The sequence below is a fragment of the Astatotilapia calliptera genome, chromosome 16 (assembly GCF_900246225.1).
Source record: "Astatotilapia calliptera chromosome 16, fAstCal1.2, whole genome shotgun sequence".
NCBI lineage: Eukaryota > Metazoa > Chordata > Actinopteri > Cichliformes > Cichlidae > Astatotilapia > Astatotilapia calliptera.
Genome location: NC_039317.1, coordinates 961,561 through 982,890, shown reverse-complemented (window position 1 = coordinate 982,890; position 21,330 = coordinate 961,561). Strand labels below are relative to the sequence as shown.

The 21,330-nt window shown below is 46.2% G+C and overlaps 1 protein-coding gene across 1 annotated transcript in view; it reads right to left on the bottom strand.

Annotated features, from left to right (window-relative positions):
- LOC113008395 (uncharacterized) overlaps positions 1-18,732 on the bottom strand; it is a 29,142-nt gene extending 10,410 nt beyond the window's left edge. The window contains exons 1-4 of the mRNA XM_026145769.1: positions 17,810-18,732; positions 17,248-17,520; positions 14,660-14,893; positions 5,834-6,004 (exon numbers count right to left, since the gene is read on the bottom strand). Coding sequence (XP_026001554.1) covers positions 5,834-6,004; positions 14,660-14,893; positions 17,248-17,520; positions 17,810-18,053 — 922 coding nt within the window. The 5' untranslated portion in view covers positions 18,054-18,732. The remainder of the gene's footprint in view (positions 1-5,833; positions 6,005-14,659; positions 14,894-17,247; positions 17,521-17,809) is intronic.
- Between the last annotated feature and the right edge of the window lie 2,598 nt (positions 18,733-21,330).

The following is a 21,330-nucleotide window of genomic DNA, read 5'->3' as shown; positions in this document are numbered from 1 at the left end:
TACAACCTGTCTCGCCCCGAAAGAGAAACTATGGAGAATTACATCCAGGAGTCGCTAACAGCAGGAAGAATCAGGCCGTCATCCTCCCCTGTCGCTGCGGGTTTTTTCTTTGTGGGAAAGAAGGACGGGACGCTCCGACCGTGCATCGATTACCGGGGTCTAAACGACATCACCGTCAAGAATAAATATCCCCTCCTACTAATTAATTCTGTTTTTGACTCACTCCAGGAAGCCACAGTCTTCACCAAGCTGGACCTGCGGAACGCCTATCACCTGGTTCGGATACGTGAGGGTGACGAGTGGAAGATCACCTTCAATACCCCACTAGGGCACTTTGAATATCTGGTGATGCCGTTTGGGTTAACTAACGCCTCGGCAGTTTTTCAGGCCCTAGTCAACAACGTGTTACGGGATTTCCTGAACGTGTTTGTTTTTGTGTACCTGGATGATATTCTGTTTTTTTCCAGAACGCCCGAAGAACATCACATCCATGTGAGGAGTGTGCTACAACGGCTGCTCGAAAACAGGTTGTACGTCAAGGCAGAGAAATGTGAGTTCCACGTTTCATCTATTTCCTTCTTGGGCTACATCCTAGCAGGTGGGCAGGTGAAGACCGACCCGGTGAAGGTGAAGGCAGTGTTGGAATGGCTGGTCCCGGAGTCACAGAAGAAGCTCCAAAGCTTCCTGGGTTTTGCGAACTTTTATCGTCGCTTCATTCGGAACTACAGCCAAGTGGCCGCGCCTCTCACCCAGCTCACCTCATCTAAGGTGCCTTTCACCTGGTCCCCGGAGGCCCACGCAGCCTTCGCCAAGTTGAAGCGATTATTCACATCCACACCCATTCTAACCCATCCAGACTCTTCTAAGCAGTTTATCGTTGAGGTTGACGCGTCTGATGCTGGAGTTGGAGCGGTTCTCTCCCAGCGATCCGGGCCTCAAAGTAAACTCCGGCCGTGCGCCTTCTTCTCGCGCTGGCTCACCCCCGCAGAGAAGAATTACGACATCGGCGACAGGGAACTCCTAGCTGTTAAACTCGCCTTAGAGGAATGGCGCCACTGGCTGGAGGGGGCCGAACAGCCCTTCCTTATATGGACAGACCATAAGAATCTACTGTACCTTAGAACCGCCAAGAGGTTGAATCCACGCCAAGCCCGCTGGTCTCTGTTCTTCGCTCGCTTCAACTTCACTCTCTCCTATCGTCCAGGGTCGCGGAACATTAAGCCCGATGCGCTCTCCCGTCAATATTCCTCCGACAGTGAAACGCCCCCCCCCCGCCACCATCCTACCCGCCGCCTGCGTGGTGGGTGCTCTCACCTGGGAAATTGAGGAGACCATTCACTGAGCTCTCCCCGGGGGACCCTGATCCAGGGACCGGACAACCCGGACGGCGCTTCGTTCCCGCCGCCGCCCGTGGGGCTGTCATCCACTGGATCCACACTGCACGATTCACGTGCCACCGGGCGTGAGCAGAACGACGCACCTCCTCAGAAGACATTTCTGGTGGAAGTCGCTAATAAGGGACGTGAAGGACTATGTGTCTACCTGTGCCGTCTGCGCCCGTAATAAGTCATCCACCAAGCACCCCGTAGGTCAGCTCCACCCGCTCACTACACCCCACCGGCCGTGGTCTCACATCTCCCTTGACTTTGTTACCGGTCTCCCTACCTCTTCCGGAAAGTGTGTCGTCCTCACCGTTGTAGATAGGTTTTCTAAGGCCGCTCACTTCATCCCGCTAGCCAAGCTGCCTTCGGCCGCTGAGACAGCCCAAACGTTGATCACTAATGTTTTTAGGCTCCACGGAATCCCCCTGGAAATTGTCTCCGATCGAGGTCCCCAGTTCTCCTCACAAGTGTGGAAGACCTTCTGCTCCATTCTCGGCGCCAAGGTCAATCTGAGCTCCGCCTTCCACCCGCAATCCAACGGACAGACTGAACGTCTCAATCAGGAGCTGGAGACTATGCTGAGGTGCGTGGCTAGTCAAAACCCCTCCTCTTGGGTCACCTACCTGCCCTGGGTGGAGTACGCCCACAACACTCTAACCTCGTCCTCCACCGGTCTGTCTCTTTTCGAAGCGTCCCTCGGATATCAGCCTCCACTCTTCCCAGAAGAGGACTTGACTCTCTCCATCCCGTCGGCTCCACATCACCTCCGGCGCTGCCAACGTGTGTGGCGCAGCGTTCGCGCGAAGGAACGGCATGCGCACTACGCCGATCGCCGCCGCGCCCCAGCCCCTGACTACCAACCGGGACAGAAGGTTTGGTTGGCAGCTGGGAATATCCCACTTCGGGGCACGTCTCGCAAACTGGCTCCCCGCTTCATTGGGCCGTACGAGGTGGACCGAGTCATCAACCCGGTGGCAGTCAGGCTCCGGCTTCCGGCTTCCAGCCTCCCGGCGGGTGCACCCCACGTTCCATGTGTCTCAGCTTAAGCCGGTCCGCCTCAGCCCCCTGTGCCCTCCTTCCGAGCCCCCTCCTCCCGCCCGGCTCGTCGGCGGCCATCCGGCCTATGCGGTCCAGCGGATCCTGGATGCGTGCCGGCGCGGGAGCGGTTGGCGGTATCTCGTATGGCCCCTCGAGGGGTATGGCCCCGAGGACCGCCTCTGGGTCCCACGCTCCTTAATTCTGGACCCTCGTCTCATCTCATGCTTTCCATGCTTCTCTCCGCAGGGGGGGGCCCGGCCGGTCGCCTGGGGGCAACCCGTGAGGGGGGGGTACTGTCATGGTCCGCGGCCCGGTGTCCGAGGTGCTGATGGGATGCCCACGCCCACGGGCGTGGCTGCTAACTCCACACCTGCATCCCATCCCAGGCGATCACCAGGTGGACTATTTAATCCTGCCCAGCCTGCTGCTCCACGCCAGTCCGTAGTCGTCTCTCAGCGGTAACGTACACCTGCGGGAAAGCCCTTATGAAAACTAGCACTAACTCTGCCCTGTGTACTCAGATCACAACTCGGCGTGTTTTGAGCCACCTGCCTGTCCACCTACCCGTCTGGAATTTGGATCACGATCAGCACTCGCCGCCTCGACTTTTCTGGAGCTCCCCCGCGGACCCTCACCCCTCCCTCCGGCTCCCTCAGCCCCGCTATCATCGTAAGACGCATACTCTACCTCCCCTCGTATGCTGCCATTTCCCCGCACCCCAATAATCCTTTTCCTTTTTCTGTTGCAGCCTCCCACAGTCCCGCTCTCGGCGTTCCTGCGCGACTCACCTCCCGGTCCTTCGGTTTCTCTGGTTCCACGCGTTTTCCCCTTCTACCCTCCCGGGACACCTTCAGTTATAATAAAGTTTATTTTTTTTCTCATACCCCGGTGTGTGTGTGCTCTGCTTCTGGGTCCAGCTTGTGCGCGGAACTTCGGTTCATGACAGTTGTATTATTAACTGCAATAGCCGGTCGCATGACAGCCACGGGAAGCCGACGGGATTACGTTGTGGAAGAAAAATTGTTCAAGCCATGTTTCCGAAGTAACAACGAGGCGACGGATGGCCTGGATTGCAGCCATTCAAAGACCAAATATAACATCCCAGAACACTCCAGGTTAGTCTGCTCCAACCATTCCCACAAAGGTCAGTCTTCTGTTGTAGTTATTACGTAATTTATCATAACACAATTGTTGATGTAGGTTACAAGTAAGTCTTATATTGATTTGAATTGAATTCGTTGCTATGCTGCTTTGTTCACTGTGGCTTTGCGGGCTAATGTTTGTTGTGTTTTGTAGGAAAACCAGCCTACAAAATGTAGGAATGTGATCCAGACTGGGCCCCTCTATCAGCCTGGGTCACACCGAGTTTAAAGCTGCTACCAGATCTGATCAGTTAAGAGAGAGAGCGAGATCAAAACAGCCACGAAACGTCCGCATATATGTGCCCAAGTGTTGTATTGAAGCAATCAAGTGATGAATAACTGTTTCAGTATGTTGTTTTGCAATGGTTTTTGTTGTTGTTGTTGCATTGTTGATTTGTTTTTCACCGAAGCAGTGAATAAAGCACGATGGATTTTTACAATTTTGCCTCTTTCCTGTAAGATTCTATAATAGAATGAAACAATAATGCCAGTTATAAATAAAGACAATAATTGAATGAATTACGAAACACTCATTTTTTTCTGAGATCTGAAAATGTTGTGTAACACTACAACCTGAAACGACAAATAGATGCGTTGGCCTGTAACAACAGCTGTGAGATGGAATAGTCCAAATCACCAAAGTAAACTGGACCTGGGCTTGTTGCAGGGATCTGAAGTTACTAAACATGTTGTGAGTGCATACACTCACACTTAGGACCATATGATAATAAATATGTGCGTGATGAAAGTTGGGCAGCAGGCTGACGTCCTTACTCCACTCTATGCTCGTGTGGGTCTGACCCTTTCACTCCTTGATTTTTTCCTCATACTCTTTTCGTCACGTCTGTCCTCGTACGGAGCTGCCGTGTTCTCCGTCGTTTTGTACATCACTGTCTTTGGGGCAAATAAAATGCAAGTAGGGATTAAAACCGCAGAATTAATGAATGAAACAGCTTTTATTTGTCACTAGCAGGTTGCCCTGCAGCGAGATGGAAATGATTACCGATGCTGGAAATGCTTGATGCAGTGTTTTGATTTTGTTGCCACTTGTACCCACAATGCAATGCGTGAAAGTCAGGTGGTCTGTCGATCTCTATTACTGCTTCTCTTGCTTAATGAACCAATATGGGCGTTGATTATTTCATAGAGACAAGCAACCATTTGCACTTACATTCATGGGTAATTAAGAATCACCAATAACTCTAATTACACACTGCAAACCAGCCAGATTGTGGATTTGAACCCAGGCCCTTCTTGCTGTGAGGCAACAGCACTAACCATCACACCACCAAGCTGTCGCTCCAGGCCTAACAAAACTAGGAAAGCTATGATTACCAGGCTTGCTGCAGAATTTTCTGTACGTTTTTGTCCTTGACAGGTTAAACCACAATAAATAGCGAGAGCACACACGTGGTGTGTGTGTACTTGTCTGCCTCTTAAAACTCCAGTGGTTTTCCTGCAGTTTGACATCTCATGTGATCTTGTGAATTTCGTGAGTCCAGGCAACTAACCACTCTTACTAGACTGTATCACATCATCTCAACAAGAACGAATTACGTTGCCGAATTTCATGCAGATGCTACATGATGTAATTATGTTCACCATAGAAACATGAAATTATTTCGTTCAAGCTACAAGTTTGAATCTTGTACATGTAACAATCACCCAACTTCATTTTTTTGATTATACAGATTTTTGGAACAGGACTACAGAACTAACCACATGAAGTAAGACCAAGAGGAATTTGTATAAGGTAAGGAAATAAACAAGACCGGCAAACACTAAGCGATAACAGAGAGCTCCTCACGATGCTATTGTTGTCTGTAAATGTTAGGTAGAAACAAGTGCTTGTATGAATGTGTGTGAATGGGTGAATGTGACATGCTGTATAGGGCTGTATAACAAGCAGTCCATTTACTAACCATGTGTCCAAGGTCACAGGATAGGGGAAACCTATCCTACCTGTCAAACAGTTACACCCTGGACAGCTGGCCAATAAGCAGGGCTAACACAGAGACATAATTCACACCTGTGGTCAGTTTGGAAATGCCCATGCATGTCTTTGGAGTGTGGGAGGAACCTTAAGTACCCGGAGAGAATATGCAAACTCCTCATAGAAAGGCCATAGACGGGATTTGAACCCGGGACCTTGTCGATGTAATTGGCATGTAACTGTAGCAATATACTAATACTAATTTACTTGCATACTACTAAAATTTGCTGTCAAGGTTTATTTCATGAGACCGTTACATAGACATAAAAACAGCGTACCTGAAATGAGGACAGCATGGTCACAGGTCTGGTAGAGGCGACAGGAGAGGTGAGTGCCCAGAGGCTGCTGATGGCAGCGTCTCGTGTTTTTATTCAGCTCACAGCTTGAGACGGGCAAACTAGGCGAGTTCACGGGCAGCAGCAGAGGACATGCTGCAAAGTCTGTGTGATCTGTCCAGGGAAAAGGAAAGTATCACAGAAAAGACACAGAAAAGGTCCTTGTCCCAGAAGGACGTCGCGTTTTCAGTGGGAGAACCTCACTTGCACTGAAAACACTACGTTCAGGTGAACAGAATAAACCTTCTGGGATTTCCTTACCTGGATGACTGAGCAAGCATCAAACACAGATGTTTGTCTTAAAAGACTACTTTAATGAAAGACTTTGGACTGATATATCGCTAGACATGTCAAATTAGTGTTGGTATCCTTCTACACTCACCAACAATACAAAAATACTTAATTGCACATTTGGCATGTGAATGAAACTTTGCACAAACATCTTCAAAGATACAGTGATTATTAGCATATGTTTTTTTTTTAGATTTACTATAAATCCCAGTTATTTGGATTTTCATATAAACTTAGCACAAAATTGTTAATGATCTGGACAGGGCCCACACGATAGGGCAAATTCAAGCTGGTTTTTTGTAAAACCAAGCTGCACCATTATTTGGCGCGAGTCATAGTACCGTCTCCAAATTGGCCAGTTCTAAGTTAATAATTGGGGATGTCAAAGATGGGCCATGAAGAGGGTGTCCCAAAAAGAATACACCACAACAAGACCATTTCCTCACCCCACTAGCACTTGGGAACCAAAGGCCATAGGGATCCTTGTACAGATTTGCAGTCCAGGTTTTCAGGATGATATGGCAGACAGCTCTCTGGACCGTAAAGAACTCCACTCTCACAGGGCTGCCATGATTACAGTTTGACATCATGTGCAGTAGAACCAGAACATGTGGAGAAATGTTACGTTCAGCAACGAGTCAAGATTCTGCCGAAGACATCGCAGGGTCAAAGTGTGGAGAAGATGTGGAGAACATAATGCTGTTTGCTGAACTGATAGGGGAACAGTTTTTGGTAGAGCTTGTGTGATGTATTAGTATAAGGCAGCATCTCCCTCCATGGGAAAACAAGGCTTGTCATCACTGGAGGAAAGCTCGATGCTGAGAGACATTGAGATTCTGCAGCCAGTGGCAATCCTGTGTCTCCAGAGTCTGGGACCAAACTCTGCCCTCCAAGATGACAACGCACCCCCTCAGAGCGGGGTTTATCAGGCACTGCCTCCCGAACTTTGGAGAAAAGAGGATGGAATGCCTTAACTGCAGTGCCGACCTAAACCCCACTGAACACTTGTGGGATCAGCTTGGGTGTGGTGTTCGTGCCAGAGTGACCAACACAACCACAATGTCTGGCTTGCAATGTAAATTGTCATGTACAGTGGTGCCTTGGAGTCACACGTGGAACATCTGAATTTGGTCCTGGACCGCTTGCAGCTTGCTGTCCTCACAATCAATCCAGCAAAGTGTGTCCCGGCCAGAGCTAGAGCCGTACCTTCAGAAGAGCACTATGCCACTATCAAGTGTGGCACTAGACTCCTTAAAGTACTACTTGCTGGGGAGGGAGTTCATCTTGCAGACTGACCATAAAGCATTGCAGTGGCTGAACAGGCTGAAGAACTCAAATGGGGAAATTATTCACTGGTTCAAGCCATGCAGCCATTCCAGTTCAAAGATCAGCACATCCCTGGAAAACCCCGGCACAGCTTCCAACTATCTCTCTCGCTATCCTAGCATCCTTGAAGTGTGTGTCGAAGCCGCACCTGCAGCTGCACAACTCTGCAGACTTCCAGTGGAATAGAATGAGTCTACAGGCAAGCAATGCAGCAAATGCTATGGCATTTTCCTGAGATTTGCTAATTTCGTATTGAGGTGGCATAACTCCAAAAATGCCAATGTGGAAATCAAGCACTAAATTTTGCGCACTGATGTGAGATAATACTTTAAATATATTATCCATAATTATCCAGGTTAGGACAAGACCACATCATGTGACCCTCATTTGCTGGATTATGTCCACACCTGGGACAGGCAGGATCGGCTTCTGGGAAAACTTTGAAAGCCTCTCTCTTGTATAATGAAGACGATGAAGAATTTTAAACTGAATTAAACCACGGCGAATGCAAAGGGAGGAGGTATGTATACGATTTAAGCAAGATCTCCACTCATCATCAGATAAATCCACCCCAACGTCTTTTTCCCAATTATTTTTAGTTTTTTCCCAAGTAACAGGCCTTAAGCTCTGTATCAGTTTGTATATGACGGAGATTCACCTTTTGCCAAAAGGATCTATTTCCAAAATAGTATCCACTTGATTTTTAGGAGGTAAGTAGGAGAATGAAGGAAACAATGTTTTTGCAAAATTTCGTATTTGCAGATATCTAAACATATGTGAGGTTGGTATATTGTAATCTCTCATCAGAGCGTCAAAGGTGTTAAAAGTTTCTCCTGAAAATAAATTGTAAAAAAACTTCAAACCATTATTGTGCCAAATTTGGAATGCTTTATCTGAAATGGATGGCAATAAAAAGGTTAAAAGCAACAATGAAAAAATTACTAACCTGTTGCAAACAGAAGCGCCTTCTGAATTGAAGCCATAATCTAATAGATGTTCCTACAACTGGATTTGTTATTTTCTGTTTTTGATTTAGAGCTACGGATGAGGTTAGGAGGGGAAGTGGATTAGACATCAGTTCCATTTTTACCCAAGCCTCACCCTCGCTGTTCTCATAAACATATTTCCAGTGCAATAATTTGGTGATATTAGCCGCCCAGTAGTGGCAACCCTAGCCCACCAGGCTCTTTTGGTACTTCCAAATATGATTTTTCCATTCTGGGATTTGAATTTTTCCAAATAAATGTTGCTATTAATCTGTCTAAATCTTTGAAACTTGATTTGGTTATGAAAACAGGAATCATTTGGAAAACATAGAGACGTTTTGGTAAGACTGCCATTTTAACTAGATTTATTCTGCCTGCTAATGAGATTGGAAATGTTGCCCATTTTTTAAAAATCTTGTGATGTTTGTTCTAACAAAGTGTCAAAATTATGAATCCGCAACTCCATCATTGTGCGGGTTATATTTATTCCCAAATATTTAAACATTTCTTTTTCTAACTTAAAGGGGAAGGCAGAGAAATCTTGCTCTCTGTTATTAATAGGGAACAGTGGGCTGCAGCAAGGCTTCTGACGAAAACATCGAAATACTCACATATAACACCGCTGCTTATACAGTTACACTGGCTCCCTGTCGAATTCAGAGTCCACTTTAAGATTCTGGTTCTCACATTTAAGGCTCTTCAAGAACAAGCACCATCATACATCATTGAACTCTTACAGCCCTATGCCCCTAGTAGGTATCTGAGGTCTTGTGGTCAGGGCCTACTTGTTATTAAGTATACGAGACTGAAAACTAGGGGTGATCGAGCTTTTGCTACTGTGGCCGCCAGACTGTGGAATTCTCTTCCTCAGAACTTAAGATCTGCTGATTCACTGATTACTTTTAAAAAACAGCTAAAAACACATCTTTTTAAAATTGCATTTTGTTAACTTTTGATTGTACTTCGTCTTTTTAATCTGTGTCTATACCTTGTAAAGCACTTTGTGATCCCTTATCTAGAAATGTGCTATATAAATAAAATTTTACTTACTTTACTTACTTACTTTTCCAATTCAATTTGCATCCAGATATGCGTCTGAAGTGATCTAATACCTTGAGCAGTTTTATATCTAATGCCGTTGGATTAGATATATACAGCGATAAGTCATCTGCACACAATGATACTTTGTGCATTGTCCCGCTCCTAGAGATTCCAGCAACCTGATTGTCCTCCCTAAGAGCGATAGCTAAAGGTTCGATTACTAAGTTGAAAAGATAGGGAGATAAACTACAGCCTTGCCAGCAGCCTCTACTAAGCTGAAAGAAGTCAGAAGTTACATTGTTTGTCCTCACTGCCGCAACCAGAGAGGAATACAGTATTTTAATCCATTTTTGAAACAATGGGCCAAATTCAAATTCATTTAGGACCGCATGTGTCATGATCCTGGGTCCTTTTGACCCAGCGTTTTGTGTTTTCTCTTCGCGATTTTGGTTCTGTTCTCTAATTGGTGTTTACCCTGTTCCCCCTGTGTGTTCCTGTTTTATTGTGAAGGTCTGTGTCTTATGTGAGTGTTTTCAGTTTGCCTCCCTGGTCTCGTCATGTTAATCACTCCCAGCTGTGTCTCCCACCTGTGTGTAATCTCCCTGTGTTCTGAGTGTATTTAAGTTGTATTTTCTGTCTTAGTAATCGCTGGTTCGTCTGTGTTGTTTCCCCTCGGTCTCCCCGTATGTATTTCTCCGGACCTCCCTGCATCCTCATTCTGGTTTGTCTTATTAGTTTACCCAGTTTAGGTTTCCGGTTTCATGTTTTGTCGCCACCGCTGTTTGTACTCACACCCCTGTAAATAAACACTCACCTGCACCAGAGCTGCCGCCTTTTGGGTCCTTACTACAAATCCACACGGCTTGCCCCGCAAACCGTGACAGAACGAACCAGCCACCATGGACCCAGCGGCAGTCAATCCGTCCGAGGAGCTCCAGGATGACATCGGCTACAATGTGGAGATCCTCCTCGGGCTGTGGCTGGAGAATCCTCCGTACGAGCTTCGCCGCGCCGTGGAAGGTCGGCTACAACGTCTCTTTTCCGGCCTGCCATGGCTACTGAATTCACTTCCTCCGACCATACAGGCTTTTCTCCGGCACACACCTCACCTTCTCTCAGCCACTCCTGCCTCGCTGCCCGGCCCGTCGGAGCCGTCTGCGGGGAGGAAACGCAGATCGCGCCGCAAGCGCGCCACCCCACAGCCAGACGTTCGGGCTTCTAAATCGCCGGCTGTGGTGAGTGAGGACTCTTTTTCATTTTCAGACTGCATGACTGTTCATTCAGGGGCTGCGTTTTGTGTGGCGGATGTCAACGCGAGCTGCTTATCGCCTGTGCAGCTACCGGCAGCTCAGTTAGCTCCCCCGCAGCCACTCTCAGCTCGGTTAGCTCCCCCGCAGCCACTCTCAGCTCGGTTAGCTCCCCCGCAGCCATTCTCAGCTCAGTTAGCTCCCCCGCAGCCAGTGCTCCTCTCAGCTCAGTCTCCTGTGCCTCCTTCAGCTCAGTCTCTTGTGCCTCCTTCAGTTCAGTCTCCAGTGTCCCCTTCAGTTCAGTCTCCAGTGTCCCCTTCAGTTCAGTCTCCAGTGTCCCCTTCAGTTCAGTCTCCAGTGTCCCCCTCTGCTCAGTCTCCAGTGTCCCCCTCTGCTCAGTCTCCAGTGTCCCCCTCTGCTCAGTCTCCAGTGCCACCCTCAGTTCAGTCTCCAGTGCCACCCTCAGTTCAGTCTCCAGTGCCGCCTGTAGCGCAGGCCCCAGTAGCTCCAGTGCCGCCTGTAGCGCAGGCCCCAGTAGCTCCAGTGCCCCCGCTACCCGTAGCTCTGGCTCCAGCAGTACCGGTTCCACTCATTCACTCCATGCAGGGAGAAAATTTAAGGTCCAGTCAGGGAGTTTCTCGCGCTTTAGCTGCTTCAGGCACCGTTCTGCACTCCAGGGCTTCCCCAGAGGCTAGGTCTCAGTCCCCAGCTGATTCTGGACCCCTGAAGATTAAGCAGCCCTCAGAGAACAACTCCGTGTCAGTGCTGTCTGAGCAGGGCCAGTGCTCAGCACAGCACCCATTGCCTTCATGTCTGCCAGAGGACTCCATGCCTGCTGGCTTTGCGATGGCTTCTGCTGGAGGGTCCAAGGGGCCCGTCCAGCCTTCGTTTCATGTCTCCGCTGGAGGGTCCGAGGGACCGCTCCGGCCTTCGTCCCGTGTCTCTGCTGGAGGGTCCGAGGGACCGCTCCGGTCTTTGTTTCCTGTTTCCGCTGGAGGGTCCGAGGGACCGCTCCGGCCTTTGTTTCCTGTTTCCGCTGGAGGGTCCGAGGGACCGCTCCGGCCGTTGTCTCCAGTCTCCGCTGGGGGGCCCGAGGAGCCCGTTCAGCCACCTGTCTCAGCTGGAGGGCCCGAGGAGCCCGTCCAGCCACCTGCTGCAGTTTCATCATCATCCTCGCCGGCTGCAGCATCATCATCATCCTCGCCGGCTGCAGCATCATCATCATCCTCGCCGGCTGCAGCATCATCATCAGCCTCGTCTGGTCCAGCCTCAGAGCCTTCAGCCTCGTCTGGTCCAGCTTCATCCGAGCCTTCAGCCTCGTCTGGTCCAGCTTCATCCGAGCCTTCAGCCTCGTCTGGTCCAGCTTCATCCGAGCCTTCAGCCTCGTCTGGTCCAGCCTCATCCGAGTCTTCATCCTCGCCTGGTCCAGCCTCATCCGAGTCTTCATCCTCGCCTGGTCCAGCCTCTGCAGCCTCGCCTGGTCCGGATCACCATCGCCTGAGTGGCCGCCGTTGCCTTCCGCACGGCCGGCCCCCGGACCGCCATCGCCTGAGTGGCCGCCGTTGCCTTCCGCACGGCCGGCCCCCCGAACTGTGTCCACGTCGCCGCCGTTGCCGTCCGCACGGTCGGCCCCCCGAACTGTGTCCACGTCGCCGCCGTTGCCGTCCGCACGGTCGGCCCCCTGAACTGTTTGGACTCCTGTGCTGTCGGCCCCCTGAACTCTTCTGTTTTGGGCTCTGTTTTTTCCTGTGTTCTGGTGTGCTTCCTTTCTTTTGGTTTTGGGCTCGTTTTTTGTTTTTGTCTTTTGGCCTTCTGGTGCTCCCGTTTTGTTTTGCTTCGAGGCTCACCGGTCTGTAGGAGCTGCATTGTGAGGGATCCTTACCCTTAGGAGTAAACTTAATTTCATATACACAAATATTGTGACACCGTTCTTTTTTCGACACTTTATTTATGTTTATTCGATTTTGTTGAAATAAATGAGTTCTATTTGTAGTGCACACATTTAGTTAGCTTTGATACAATCATCTTTATTAAATTCTTTTTCTCTGTTTTACCGGTGCTGGCAGGGGTTTATGTCGCTGCTCAGGGCTGCTGGCGTCATGAAGGGCAAAAGATATGCTCTGTTGAGCACTGTTATACACAGGAAGTGCTGACTGGGTGATAGTAAGTGTAGTTCTATCATGAGGAAGAACAATTATCTTAAATGTTGCATAATTGCTTTTACTTATAAGTTGCTTATTTGCTGAGTATCATTAATTTGAAGTAAGTATTAAACTAAATGCTGCTTTTGGGGGCTTTTGTTGATGTTAAATTTGTTGGTATTTGTGTTCCCCTTATGCATCAACCTGGTCTGATCAGCCAGTATTTAAGTCCTTTGTGTTTCTTGTGTGTTAGTTCAGTTTTATTTTGTTGAGCAATTAGTCTGGAGTTATGTTGAATTGTTATTTTGTCTTGAGTTTAGTTCTGTTCCTTTGGCCTTGTTTAGTATGTATATTGTTGATTCATTTTGTCTATTTTTCTGGGGTAAGTAAAAACCACCATTTTTTAGAATACCCACTTTGTGCTCCTGCCTAACCACCTCACGAGGTTCAATGACATGGCGAAGGAGAATATGCAGAGCTGGAGGATGCTAAGGATAGGGTGGGATGGAAGCAGATGATCCTCTGTGTGGTAACTCATAAAGAGGACAGCCAGAAGAAGAAGTAGCTGTAGTCACTTAACCATATTTTTTTTCAATGTTTTGTTTAAATGTGGGCGATCGTCTAATCCGGTCGTTAAGTGATGACGTGACGAATCCTACTTCCGGGCCTAAAGTAGTCTGTGTTTAATATGGCTTTTGTGTTGTGAACATGTTTAATGTTTTGTATTTTCTTCTATTTTATCTCAAAAAGCTCCTAAAACAGTCAGTGATCACTGCTGACCTCCCTCGGCTTTTATTACCGCTAATCATTTATTCAAGCTCAGTTTTTAAAACCTTAGGATGTAGCTACAGCCCAGCCCATGCAGCAGTATATGAATGACTAACCTCGTATTGTGGATGGATTATCTCAGTTGTTCTCCTGGCTGAAGTTTGGTCCTTTTACAGCATCCTGCCATGCGATTACATTTGTTCCTGACCACCGAGAACACTCACGTTAACTTTTATCCAGTGGAAAAAAAGTTAGCTTGTTTATATTATGCTAACATAGCTGTGTCGCTAGCGGTCACGTAGCACATCATTATATACCAGCTAGCCCAACTTCAGTAACCCTACAAACGTCACTGCTGTTTAGTTTTCTGTCTTCATTTATGTTGGAAGTGATAACAGAGCTGTACGTTTTAATTTGTTTCCAAAACCCCGCAGTCAGGACATGCTATATTGTATTTAGATAGAAGCTAGCGAGCTAACTCCCTGCTAACTTCTAACTCCGTTAAATGTCATAAATTCCGTTTTCATGGATGCCTGGATGTTAAACTCAATTGTTACACCTGGTAGAGCAGAACGCTGATCATTTTATTAAAGATGAAAGACTTTAGACAGTTTTTCAACTCTCAGTAATGCCACAGTGATCGTTTGATTTATGGACCTGCAGCGGAGTTTAGGCCCAGACACGGCTAGTGACGTCAGACTTAACGACCGGATTGGCTGCAGGAGTGTGCAAAACACAGTAGACTCCCATTTGTGTATTTATGTCAGTTGTTGTGCTTTCTGTGGTTATTATGTATTTCAGTTCAGCACAGAATCATTACATATACTCCGAATACTCCAAATACTCTGAATACAGTGCTGTTAATTAGTTGTCTGTAAAAAAAAAAAGGGAAAAGTATGCCCTCTAAGTGGTTAGTGTAGGCTGGTTGCAAGGACTGAGCTGGGCTTTTTTCAGACCTGCTGTACCTACCAACACATCTGAGTCTTTGTGTTCGGTTACTGTCTCTGACTCCAACGACCAGTGGGAGGAAGTGGACCTCACAGAGCCCTCCAATGGCATGCTCGAGCAGACGGTTACCACCGCTGGTGCTAATGGTGCCAACTGTCATGTGACCATTACCAATCACCCTTTCTGTCCCGGTGTGACGATGCTTCAGCTGGTTCTCACAGCGACCCTTTAAAGCTAGCGTCAAACATTCATCACCTGAAGACACAAAGGCAGACGACAGCAGGAGAAGGTTTAGGGTCAGTTTCCTGTAGTGGGTAGATGAGTGAAAGGGAAATTTGAGCACTGTGAAAGTAAAAATAAATGATAAAGTTTGTTAGCCCGGCCTCCTTTTCTTAGCTTTATAAGTAGAGTAAGGTTCTGCAAATGTTTAATACAGCCCTTAATCTTTAATGCACACCAAACCACTAACTGGGAGAGACATGAATTACCTTGGACCCTATTGGTTTAGAGATCTTTATGGAACCGGTAAAAAAGTGAACTATATATAGCTTTTCTTCCACATCTGTTTCAATTCAATTCAATTCAATTTTATTTATATAGCGCCAAATCACAACAAAAGTCGCCTCAGGGCGCTTCATGTTTATCTTCTCTACTTCCTTTTTTGTCTTCTACTTTTACCATTTTCTTTTCTTTTTGTCATTTCTCTCTTTTCTCCTTTCTGCCCTGATTTGGTTAAATTAGGTCAAAAGAAAGTTTCTCTCTAAAGAAAATGCTCATGTAAATCTACCTATGGGACCCAGCAGGGGGCACAGTGCTGCGTGTGCATGCATGAATAGCTCAGCATTTGGCCTTAACCCCTCTCACAGTGGGAGGTCATAAACCTGCACTTGAACATACTCTGCTTTTATCAGAGATGCAGGAACACATACATCACAGAAAGCTTTTATTTGCCGTCCCTTTGGAGCAGTAGTGCAGCAATAACGCACTTTTAAAAAACTCTCCTACTCTGCCTTTTGACCTGCTGTTCATTAAAGCTGTTGTTGCCACTGAAAGTGGAGCTTTTCAGATGCATGGAAACTAATTCTTAAGTTCGCCTCACATTGGTCTGTCTCCTTGTGAATGATAAGGCCAGGTATTAAACTTACCTGCAACCTGTACCTGCAGAAGAGGCACAAAAAAAAGAATTTTGCACACTTCTCAAGATGAACGGAGAAGTGATGGAGCTATAAGTCAAATGTCATTATGGCAGAAGAATAACACAAATAAGAGGTTTTGGGGAGTTTTTCAATCATTGATTGATTTGTCCTTTTCAGGCCTGTGAAAAACCTGAGGAAAACTGAGGCATGAGGAAACACAGCTGAAACTAATCAAAGCAACAAGACAAGGAAGTAAAACTCAATACAAGATCAAACCACTATCAAATAAAGCAGACCCTGCATTTACTGATTATTGACTTGACATACACTATATTGCTAACAGCATTCACCCACCCATCCAAATCACTAAATTCAGGTGTTTCAATCACTGCCAATGCATTGGTTTGGTGGTTGCCAGAAAACTGTGAGCCCGGTCCTCTTATCCAACATCAGTGTCTCATAAAAACAAAAATACTTCTAAGCCTTATGCAAAGCTTTCCCTGAAGAGTTGAAGGTGTGCTGACAACATATTAATCCTATGGATTAAAAATGTTATCTTACTCATGTACATGTGAACAAGTGAATGCTTTTGGCAATGTAGTGTAGGAGGAGGAACAAGAGCTCATAGAAAACAAACTGGAATCAAGATTCAAAACCGAATGGGAACCAACACCAGACAGTAAAACAATCAACATCTGCAACTAAGAAACCATAGACATAGACTGGTACCAGTACCATACTTACAGAGATGTGTGGTTGGACTTCCATGAGTCAAAACTAAAAAGCTGTGCATGCATACATGCATGTGGCGCAGTAACATAGCAACTGGGACAGCTCGTGGTCCACACATCGTACAGGTCAGTAGCTGCACACAGGTTTCTGGTTTGTGGGGTGGGAGAGTTTTTAATAATGAGGCGCTCCACTGGATAAATCTTTTGCTGTACCTGAGTCCTAATCCTCACAATCCTTTGCACAGTGCACAGCGATTTCTATCAGAAGAGTTTTCCCTTAAATCAAATGCATCTTTGTACATAAATTAAAGCACATTGTTAGTCGATCATCTGACAACTGCAGCATTACAGTAACTCGCCTCACCCAGTGAATCTGTCCCAAACATCTTATTTTGTGATCCAGGGAAACTCCTTTACTCCTCCCTGTTCTGTGACTGCAGCAACATTTCCTACATCCACCACTTCTCCCAGCTGACCTGTACCAAAGTTAAAATTAATCCTAACAAATAAAACTTATAGAATTTGATTTCTTTTTGCATCCAGAGGAGTTACCTCCTGCTGGCAAACAGATCCACGTAATCTTGACTTCCAAGGCTGGGCTATGTTTTCTATAAACTGTGTGATTTATCCACAACACGAGTTTTGTCATCAAATCATCTAGCAGTGACATTTTTTTTAAATTGGCACTCTGTGAGCTCTTAAAGTTCATGGACTGGATAACTGTCGGTGTCTTGAGACTCACCCAGGTAAATGCCATCTAGGTGGGAGCATCTTTTCTTTGTCACATTCACATCCACATAGAAGAGGACCACTGGGTGTCCAAAGTTCTCCCCAGGGCTTGGATCTAGCACTAACACAGCATCGTGGGCCATGGAGCGAGGGAGAGACTGCTGGTGTCTGTGGGGACCCTGCATCCCGTTCAGCACCTGGCTGCCGCTGAAGCGTCTCCGTAGCTTGGAGCTCAACATCCCGACGGAGGAGTCTGGTAGGATGGCCAAAACTTTGTCAGAGTGACCTACCGGGATGCGAAACAGGAAAACGGATTTTACAATGCAGCTATTTCATGCATACTTAATAATATGTAATAGCTTAGTAAGATACCTCTGTAAGCATCTGGTCAAATCTTTGTTAACTTGTGAGTAAAATTAGGTATGTTCTGAAAAATTGTTTGAAAGCACATTCTCCTGATGGTCATGGATGTTTAAAGACATCTTAGGAATAAATATGTGTACATCCACCAGACCTGTGTGCTCAGAGGAAGCACACTGAACACTGTGAATAACAGAATAAGAGAGTACTGCTACCTGCGACACTGTGAGGCTCCGCCACGTACACAGCCACCGAGGACAGCGGCAGGTGGGCGTGCTGCCTGCATTCAGCCTCAGAGAGGGAGGACAGGCGACGGCAGCGCTCCAGCTGGTTCCACTGCAGTGACTGGAGGGCTGAGCGGACCCAGCGCTCCAGCCTGCTCAGGGTTACGCTGGCTGCTGGGACCACAACTGTAGTGTGCAAAATGAGGACGAGGAGGAAAGCTCTGAGAGAAACCATTGTTACACTGCAGTTTTTTCAAGTGTTTACCTTCCTCCTGTTTTTTTGTGTGTAAATCTCTTTTTCTTGGTTTTCCAAACCTGTTAGTCTTTGTTCTCTTCTATCCACATATCTTTCCTCTGACCACTTTATGTTATTGAACTTTTCTGTTCCTCTATGCAAGATCAGAACCTCTGTTTAAAATCTCAGCTACAGGTTTTTTAAACAAACCAAATTCTGTATATCTTCAGTTGTGCCTTTTTCTTCTTACTTTATTTAAACTAAGACACAAATATTACTCTACAGCATCGTATCCATTAACAGGTGGACTGACTTCCTTTCATTCTGCTTTTCTTTGCATCTGAGGGGATAAAGTGGACATCAACATCTTCTGACTGATCTTCCAATCAAACACCTTCTTCACTTTTTTAATCCTATTTTCTTCTTGATATCAGCAGGAAAAAATCCCAAAATATCCAAAAGTCTCCAAAGTCTTGTTCTTTCTTGGGTCTTTTTCTTCTTTATTCATCTCTGGTCCAGATTAGTCTCAGGTTCAGAAATAGTTTAGTAGGTGAGAGATCATCATCAGTTCTTAGTTCTCATTTCTCCTTCCTGTCCCGTCTGCCTGCACATTGTTCACAGAAGCATTCCTGCTGCTGCTAAACTCACTGCTTGGCTTCTCAGCTTCAGTCAGCTTGTGGTCTCCTGCTCCTTTTATCTCTCTCTCTCACACACACTCACACACACACACACTCTCTCTCTCTCTCTCTCTCTCTCTCTCACACACACACACACACACACACGCACACACGCACACACACACGCACACACGCACACACGCGCGCACACACACACACACTCACACACACACACACACACACACACACACGCACACACGCACGCACACACACGGTCTCCAAGCTGTGACATGCAAGACAAAGGTGAAAGGATCGATGGTGAAACAGGAAAATAAAGGAGGAAAGTGAGAAAACAGAGGAAACAGAAGGGATGGTGAAGGGAGTCTGGGGAGAGGAAGGAAAAGGAAAAGAGGGAGGACGTGAAAAGAACACGGAGAACAAGGAAAGGGACAGTCCAGGGAAAGGAAAAGAATGAATGGAGAATGAAACAGAGAGTGAAAACGTCAAAGAAGTGAAAAAACAAAGGTAAATATGAAAGGTTAAAAAGAATATATAAGGAGAGAAGGAGTAGAGGAAGAAGAGAGAGAGGACAGGAAACAGAGGAAATGAGAGAGAGGAGAGGGAACGTGATGGACAGTCAAGAAGAAGAATACAAGGGACAAGGAGGTAAGGAGAGAGGGAAAAGAAAAGGGACAGAGGAAGGAATAAAGAAGGGAAAAGGAGGAAAAGACTGAGAAGAAGCGAAAGATAATGAAAAAAGCAAAGATTTGTACTTGAGGGAGTTAAAGAAGTGAGAGGAGTAAGAACTGGAAGAGGCAGAATCTACAGGGACTCTAGTCATCCCTCTGCTGGCGAAAGCTATAAAGACCCAAGGCTACATGATGCTTTCTTTCCTTATCTGTTAACTTTTCAACTGGTTTATGGTTAAAAAAAAAGCATTTGATGTAGTTACTTATCTAAGGTGGAAAAGAAAAGTTTTTTTTCTTGTTTGTTTTGTTTTTGCTTTGTTTTATTATTTGCTTCGAGCCCTGTGTACAGGAGCTGCATGCAAAAAGATCTTTTTTAAAAGGGTTGGCGTAATAAGCAAATGCTTCAGCCAATACCTTTTGATTAGCCTTGTCTCGTGCTTTCTTGCTTTGTGGTAGATCTTTGCTCTGTCTTCACTGAGATATTTGAATGCTAATCAATAAAATCAAATCAATGTTGATTATAATTCTGAACTGCAAGCAAGCAAGACGGCACTGTGGCAGTCGCCACCCGGTGGTTCTTGGACAGCACACATCTGCCAAAATAAAGTGTTAACAAATACAGGAACACTTTCTGGGATGTTGATCTAGTCGATGGAGTTGAAGAGGGCATTGTTCAACAACGCAATGAGACAATCCCCATAATAAGAACAGCTTATTATGCTTCTGTTTAGACTACAATTTGTTTTTTTTTAACTAGGAGAAGTCCCAGCCCCTCAGAGTTTAAAGCGCTGGGTCCATTTAAACTCACCATGTGTGGTTAATTCTACAGAAATATTCCAAAAACAAGCATTTTTAGGCAAGTTGGTGAAATTAAATCATGTATGTTGTTCAGTACTTTAAAAAATTCAGCTCAAAGGTGTAGCCAAAATTGGACAAACTGCACATCAGCTCGATATTGATTTATTAAAAGTGCAGTGTTTTTTTTTACTGATTTAGAAGCATCCATCTTTGCACAGGCGATGTTTATTTGCTGATTACTGATTTTCTGGATTAAAATGTGAACCAACGCATATTTTAAAAGGGTTACATGCGAAAATAAATAAATAAATAAATTAGGCGAGGAAAAAATTATTTTATTTTTCCAGCCTCAGTAACTTTAACATCTGCTGCAATATCTACACCTCTGATGAAATCTCACAAGTGTTAGCTTTATTTTGATGCCAAGATTGTTTACACAGAGTTTGTAATCGCAGAGAAATACTTCATTCATTTTGGGCATGTCATTTTAATGCTCAATCATCCAGGTAAGTAAATCTCCAAAAGTTGATTCTGTTCGTCTGGACGTAGCGTTTTGTGGGAGAAACGTTTCGTCATCATCAGGTGACGTCTTCAGTCTCAGCTGACTGCAGGTTTCAATCTTATAAACAGGATGTTTGCATAATGACTGAAACCAGCCCACTGAAGCAACAATGGGCTGGGAGGGCAGTTCCTTAATCTTAATTATGCAAATTCTCATGACCAATGATCAACAACCACTGATCAATGTCCATGAGTCCCATTCACAGAGAGTTGGGGAATGGCTGCAATCACAGCATTGTAAGATGGGGACAGATGTACCCTTAGGCCCCCTCCTTGATTCAGAGATGGTCTTTCCCTTGGTCCACCCAAGGATCGGGTCCCCCGACACAAACAGAGTAACATAGTGTACGCTGTTAAGTGCCAGGAGGATTGGCAGGATTTATACATCGGGGAAACCAAACAACCTCTGACTAAGAGGATGGCACAACACAGAAGAGCCACCTCGTCAGGCCAGGACTCTGCAGTCTATTCACACCTACAGGCCAGTGGACACTCTTTCAAGGATGAGGATGTTCACATCCTGGACAGGGAGGAACGCTGGTTTGAATGCAGCCATTTACGTGAAAAGGGAAAGACCATCTCTGAATCGAGGAGGGGGCCTAAGGGTACATC